The 7,744-nt window shown below is 43.2% G+C and overlaps 1 protein-coding gene across 1 annotated transcript in view; it reads right to left on the bottom strand.

Moving 5' to 3' along the window:
- Window positions 1-650: 650 nt before the first annotated feature.
- Window positions 651-7,744, bottom strand: part of esrrga (estrogen-related receptor gamma a) — a 72,988-nt gene continuing 65,894 nt past the window's right edge. Inside the window, exons 7-8 of the mRNA XM_053632094.1 lie at window positions 5,856-6,125; window positions 651-1,398 (exon numbers count right to left, since the gene is read on the bottom strand). Of these exons, the coding sequence (XP_053488069.1) occupies window positions 1,154-1,398; window positions 5,856-6,125 (515 nt within the window). The 3' untranslated portion in view covers window positions 651-1,153. The remainder of the gene's footprint in view (window positions 1,399-5,855; window positions 6,126-7,744) is intronic.

Raw genomic sequence — 7,744 nt, forward strand, 5'->3', positions numbered from 1 at the left:
GATCACATTTCCAAAAAACCCCCCCCTAAAAGCCAAAAAAAAACCGCACACAAAAAAAAACAAAAAAACACGGGCACGAACAGAAATTGCATAAATTTACACTCCTTTTTAAAACCTCTATTGCTTAGAGAAGATAGCAAGCATTTATTTTCTCCCGACTCGTAACAGATACCAAAAGTGTTAGAGTCGGTAGGAAAAAAAAAAACAACAAAAAAAACTGTTCAATTATCAACATGTGATCAAATGCTAGTATGACATCCATACTACATATTTACACCCTTCAGTACAAATGCACTGAGCACAGTAAAATATCAATAAATAAACGAGTCTATTCCTTGTCCACTACAGTACCTCTGTTTTTGTATTGCATGAGAGACTAATGCTCAGGATATTCCCTGAAAAGATAATGGTGAAATCATTAAAAGTGGCTAGAAGTGTTTGGAAGACTCGAAAGGAAATAAGACGGGAATCAAGCCCCAGTGACTGCTCGTGGTTGAAATGAACATTAGGAGTGGCTTCTTTAGATGGGGTTGGGGGGCAGAAGTAAACCAACAAACAAACAAACAAACAAACAAACAAAATCTCTGTTTGGCGAATGCGCTGTTGGACTGCTCTTGTGAGGTCAGGTGGTAACACTACTGCCTGCTGTTAGGTTGTGGCCGTTCGTTAAAGAGGGACTATTGGACATGGGTTTGGGATATTACAGTTTCATTGGCATCCCACTCAGTGGAACTCCTTCCTTTGGCAGGGTTTGTCATTCTTGGATCCAGGTTCCGTTTTTAGGTGAAAATCAACAAAGAAAACTCTAAAAACTGCACCGGTTTTCAGAGAAGAACAAGTCAAAAGCTGGTTCGAAGTCCTGCTGATAAATAGTAAAAGTCTTTAGTTTTTTTGTCCTATTCAGCATGTTTGTTTGTTTTTTTCCTCAACAACCACACTTTATTCGTTCTTTTATGCATCTAGCATAACGTCAATAGTCCGGAGTATTGTTAAGGTTAAATTGTCATTATTAGATACCGTTGTTTATGGAGAAAAGTTTCGCAAACGGTATATCAGTCATAGCCTCATAGCCTGCCCAGTGTAGTGAGAGTGCTCGTGTGTATGCCCAGCCCGCTCCATGATGACAGAACCGGTCCAGGCGATGGTGGCCAAGCTAGACCTTGGCCTCAAGCAGCTCCAGGAAGAGTTTGTGCATGGGCACCTTGCCGTCCTGTTTGATGCTGTAGAAGTGCTGCACGGCTTTAGTGGACGTCTGGCGCAGCAGCGGCAGCGTCATAAGCAGCTTTCCGGCGCGACGCGGGTCCTCGGCATGCTGGCTGCTCTCGTAGTCCTGCAACGCCTCATGCAGCACATCCTGCAACTTCTGCACCGCCTCCACGTCCTCTATATGCATAGAGTCTAAACGTCAAAACACACACATACTTTGTTATATAGTGGTTGAAATAGCATAAAGATGTATAGATGAACCTCACAGTAAGTTATGTTAAAACAAGAAATCTTACGTTATAAATTTTCAGAAAATCATGACACATCAGATAATCAGGCATGCTATTCAAATTGAATACATTTTAGCATGCCACAAAAAAACCCATAGCGAATAAGAGCAAAACACCTTTCATTGAAAAGAAGCTTAGAGCTCAAGCAGATGCAATAATTGTTCATGAAATTTTTGTTTATCCATGTGTACAAAAAAACAGGCACAGGATCACAGCTAAAAAAGTGAGGAAAAGGGGATTGACTCGTCCTTTCTGCCAGGCTGGAGCTCATTCTACAGTGATTAAATGCACACTGGAGTATTAAGCAGCGAGGTTGCGCTCAGCGCATGTTTACAAGGCTCTCTGCGGGCCTGATGAATGGCACACGCGACAGGAACAACACTTGGAAGCAAGCTGATACGAAGCATGAGCCTGAACAAGAGGAGACAATGAGACGCCTTTCAGGCGTCAATCCCTCCGCATGACTGGCATTGTCGAAGAGGAATGTCAGACAGGGTCCATTTGCATATTTGCTTGTTAGCAAGGCGTGCACGCTTGCCAGAGCACCTCGATGTTTGTAACAAGACTCATAGAACTAAATGCTCTTTGCTATAACGTTCTCCTGGGGTTGTACTCTATTGAAAACACTGAGCTGAGGGTTCTGCCAAATAGTTGGCATACAGAATGCTAGTTGAATTTTTAATGCTTTTTTTTGTACCAAGTCAGGAAAGTCTGGAGGAAAAAAAAAAAAGCCTTTACACGGTCACCCGGGTAAAGACGGTGCTTTAATGGGCCGCCAAATCCAAAACAACACCCCAAAGCCAGAGATACTGTGCGTTCTCATGTGAGCCATAAGCCATTCACTAGGGTCTTTAGCCAAGTGATTACAATCCATGCATTACTCTGAATCGATACCTACATGCTAAATAATAACTGCAGGGTCAAATATTGATGAGGCAGAAATCACGTATAGGAGTCCCTCAGTGCTTTCACTGTTAGCGGTAGTTTTTAAGAGTTAGCACGGTGTACAGTCTGTCTGCTTCACATAATGGCTCAATATTCCGAGCCTTCAGTGTCAGGACGCCCAATCCGAGCCCATCTAGAATTCAGACAGCAAGGTCTCGTCCATCAGTCACATGGGCTTTGGCCATCTGAAAAAAGTGACCCGTGACGAGACCGAAATCCCTGCCAGGAAAATGCTTAACTGCACCTTTCCACCAAGCCTGCCATGCCGGCAGTGCCATCAATCTAAGTATCAGCAGAGGTGCCAGACAACTTACACCGTTTTGGGGAAACGTATATATCATTGTCTGGGCTTGAGAAGCGAGATCTTCTTGCTTTAACACTCTGTGTTAGCTTGTATCAGAAAGAGAAGTCCAAGAGAGGCTTTGGCACAAACGGCATTGGAGGGCAAAGCCAAGGGGACTTACTTACAGTAGCACAATTCACATTTAATACAGTGAGGTGCTGCTACTCTATAATGACATCATGCTCAAATTAATGCTGTAATACCATATCGACTTTCTCCTGTTTTGGAAATTCGAATATAATTGTGATGTCACAGTAGCGGTTAATGGCTCATATGAAAGTAGACACTCAGGGCTTTAAGAATTTGCAAAAGTACTTCTTTTTTTTTTTTTTTTACCTAGCCTACTAGATTTAAATGTTATTTTGTTGTGGAAGTTGTATACAGTGTTTCATTATCAAAAAAAGCTTTAGTCGTGCTGTCCGTTTGATCTCTGTACCAGTGTCATTGTAGAGAGGTGTAAATTGTTTGCCCAGCAGGGGGCTCACACCCCTCCCGCTTTCCCATCGTCCTGCTCACCAGCAGCTAAACAGAGTCGTGATACTCTACACACAGAAACCCAACCGTGTCCTGACTAATCTTATTAATCAGACTTCATTTGTTTATACCGATATGAAAAGTCAGATAAGTCGATTTCATGGCAGTGTACTGCTAGAAAGGGTCAAGAAATAAGCTTTATTTAATATTTGCTTGATAGCAAGGTGTAAAAAAAAGAAAAAGAAAACAGTGCAGGAGAGAATTTTTTTTTCTGTTCTCTTCTCCCTCTTCTAAAAAAAAGAAAAAAAAGAGTGTGACAAAATGGCACACCTTTGAACTCTGGTATTATGCACGCTTCTCCTGGGAGCGGAGCTTTGAGAGGCGCGATAGGGCAACCTCAATAACATAAGTGTGTGACACGACACGAGAGGACGAGATAGGACGCGGAAGGAAAGAGAGAGACGGTGAAAGCAAGGGAGAGTCAGAAAAAAATGAGAGGCTGAGAGACTAAAAACGAACTAAAAATCATTATAAACACTAAGTTAAATAAAATTATTATTTGTTACAAAATATTGAATTGCAGAATGTGATCAGAGGCTATGATTCACATTTATGTAGCCAGCAGGCAATGACACATGACTAGGGGAACATGTCCAGCACAGGGAGGAGAGGGATGGTGCAAGTCCATCTAAATAAATCTGCACATCGCTCTAGCCTCTTTTGCACCACCCCCCCCCCCAACCCCCCAAAAAAAAAACAATCGCCGTCCCATCGGTCTCTAGGCGCATGGTCATCGACAAGAGGGATGAACTGTTAATTACAAAATCAATTAAAAAAGAATTTCTCGAGAGCCGCGCAACCCTCTCCTTCTGGAGGGCAGCAGGGGCCGCGAGTGTCCAGCGGGCCGAGCTGTTGTCTGCGAGCGAGAGCAAGAGCAATCTGCTTTTTCATTTTTCAGCATGGCCAGACCCAGCCGGAGATTGATCGTCACATATGGCCTCAGAAAACAAACTGTCAATACCTTGAACGCTGGAGAATTTGAACAAATAGCTGCCCTCCTATTCAAGCTGCTCGCTGCATCCCATTTAACAGATTTTATCGACAGTTTCCTTCTTGTAATTAAAGGGGGGAGGGGGATGAAAAAACACGACGGCCAGCGACCAAGATAAAGTTCAAAGATGGGGTCAAAGGAAAGGAGCCGCAGGGGCAGGAGGGGCGCACATCTGAGCGTGTTATTGACACGCAGGTGCACGTTGATGGGCTCCTGGTTTAAGAGGTATCTGAAGATGGACTTATGCTAATGAGGGAAAAAGGACATGCCTTCAAACAAAGTGCGAGAGAGAGAGAGAGAGAGAGAGAGAGAGAGAGAGAAAGAGAGAGAATGCGGTGTCTGAGAGCTCTCTGCATTTATTCTGTATCGGATTAATCCGATGGATCTGTGCCTAATAATGCCACGGGAGAAAAAGTCATCAATTGTCAGAGTTTAACTCCTTCTGTACTGACCCACCTTACAACACTGAACTTCTGCTAATGAAAGGACGACAAATTTGCTGAAGCTAACTGTGTCATAATTCAAATATTAATAGACTGGCAACACACTTTATTAGGAACACTCGCACACCTGCTCGTTCACGCAATTATACAATTATCAGCCAATCATGTGGCAGCAGTGTAGTGCATAAAGTCATGCCGATACATGGTCAAAAGATTCAGTTAATGTTCACATCAAACATCAGAATGGGGGAAAAATATCACAGTGAGTTTGACTATGGCATAGTTGTTGGTACCAAATCGGTTGGTCTGTGAATTTCTGAAACTGCTGATCTCCTGGGATTTTCACACCCAACAATCTTTAGAGCTTACCCAGAATGGAGCAAAAAGCAAAAAACATCCAGTTCTGAGGACAGAAAGGCTTCATCGATGAGAGAGATGAAGGAAGAACAGCCAAACTAGTTTGAATTGACAGGAACACTACAGTCACTCAAATAACCGCCCTTTACACCTGCGGAAAAGCAACTCAGAATGGATATCAAATCTTGAGGCTACAACTGGAGAAGACCACGTCGTGTTCCAATCCTGTCAGACACTACAGTTGAAGATTGGACAAATGTCACGTGGTTTTCAGTCCTGTCAGTCTCCAACTGTCCAGTTTGTGTGAGACTGTGTCCATGATAGCCTTAGATTCCTGTTCTTGGCTGACAGGACTGGAACCTGATGTGGTCTTCCGTTGTTGTACTAGGTCATCTGCCTCAAGGTTCGATGTGTGAGATACATTTCTGCTCACCACAGTTGTAACGAGTGGTTACCATCGTCAGACCATTCTCCTCAGACCTCTCTCATCATCAACAAGAGGTTTTAACTTGAGAACTGCTGCTCACTGGATGTTTTTTGTTTGGCTTATTAGAAATATCCATTTCTATAAATAACCATGTTCCTAATAAAGTGGCTGGTGAGTGTATATAATATATAATTTTTTTTTTTTTATCGAAAAAGCGATCCTGAATGCTATAAAGTTTCTGTATAAATAAACAGAACGATGACTTCTCTCATTAGTCAGAATGAGGGAAGAATGAGAGAAGAGAAGATGACCAGCTCACCTGAATTTGCAAGCGCTATAGCTTTCAAAGTCACAAATTCCTCTTTGTCCAGCTTCATGCTCTTGTACTTCTTCACCAGCTGCAGGATGGCGTTGTTGAGGTCCAGCAGGCCAGCCAGCTTGGACTGGTCCTCGTCCATGATGTAGTCCTCAGCGTATACCAGCTTGTCCTCAAACGACAGTGACCGGTAGACCACACGCAGGATCAGGATCTCCATCCACGCACTCTGCAGCAGACTCATCTGATCAGCCAGAGACAGCGTGGAGAAGCCTACATGAAACAAAAAGAGGTGTTAACACTCAATGTCTACTCCTCATTTAGCTCTTCAAACCACTTTATGGATTTTCTAAGGTTGTGTTTAATGTAGTTAATGCCCTGGTGTATTTTTGCAAAGGCCAGAGGACAGCACCAGTGAGAGGTGGAGTGGCTTATAAACACAAATCCTCCTCTATTATCTGCTTTAGTGAAATGTGAATGTATCATAGGACTGACTTCTCACAACCAAGAGATGATGATACTGATGCAGAGATATGGTAAGAGAGGAAAGTGAGCAATAACAGGAACTATACGTGGAGTTTGAGGAGGACCGTGGGACTTGAAGTGCATTGGCATTCTAAAGTTGTGGTCTCCAGGAGGATGGAGGGAACAAAGAATGGAGGGAGGGCGGAGAGGGGCCCGGCGCTCGGCGAGGCTCTTGTCTCGCTCTGTGCAGCAGGCCAAGGGGCATCCTGCAGGAGGGAACTCCTTATCTCGCCAAACATGCAGCATGGATCAATTCTTCCCATCACAGAAGCTGAAAGACTAATTGCTTGCCTCAAACTCCCTTCTCCTTCCTGCTCACCTCATTCATATCACTTACTCTCTCGCTCTCTCTCTCTCTTTCTATCTTTTCCTCTCCTCCCATCCTTTCTATTCCTTTCTCTTAAAAAAAAAAACATTCCTGAAACAGACTTAGAAAAGCAAAAACATGAGATACCAATGGACAGCAGATGAGTGAGAGCATGACCTGAAGTACAACAGTCTGGGCAACGGGATGTGATGAACAGAAAAGCAAACACTGATAGGTGGCTCGCGATCTCTCTGATTTGTTAACTTTTCGAAGAGAATATGAGGCATCACCGGTGATGGAAGTACCACATGTAAGCACATTGGTGGGAGAGAAATGCTTAGCCTGAGATAGAAAGTACCACCATTTTTTTTTTATCCTGATTGGCAAGATCTCTTTAAGGTTTCAGTATGTATTTAGCCTATTATTTACAACAAGCGCTAATTTATTAGCCAAACTGTTAAAATCCCTGATCTTGTTAGGCATGCGCTGAGCAGTTGGTGTACTTCCTGGCCTGCTGGTGGACGCCGAGTGCCAGTTGGCAGCAACGTCCAACGCTACTTAATAACATCATCATAAGACATTAAGGACAATTTTTTTTTTAAAGGAAGTCTTCAGTGTAACATGCTGCATTCTTGCAAATGAACATGCTGCCATGAACTACATATACAAACCCTGCCATCCTTCTCCGTGAGATTTATTTATTTATTTAATTACTTATTTTTACAATCTTAAACCATCACATCGAAAACAATAATATACTACCATGAGACTGGGTATGTTTAGGTAACAAACAAAAGAGGACAATTCGAAGCTGAGACAGTACAGGGGTGAGTTGCACAGCTAGAAAAGCCAAGCTGGGGGTGGGAGAGGACAGCAGTGGCAGATGGACAGAGCCCGTAGCCTGGAGCTCCCCGTGTGCCATATCATAGCCCTCCCTCCCAGTCACTGCTGTTAGTAAATAATTAGATTTACACGTTCCCTGATCTCCAACACATCTCCCCACAGAATAATTAAAAGCTGGATGATTATTTTATTGAGTGGAAGGATGCTCTCCTCCCCC

This window comes from Ictalurus furcatus, chromosome 9 (genome assembly GCF_023375685.1).
Source record: "Ictalurus furcatus strain D&B chromosome 9, Billie_1.0, whole genome shotgun sequence".
Taxonomy (NCBI): domain Eukaryota; kingdom Metazoa; phylum Chordata; class Actinopteri; order Siluriformes; family Ictaluridae; genus Ictalurus; species Ictalurus furcatus.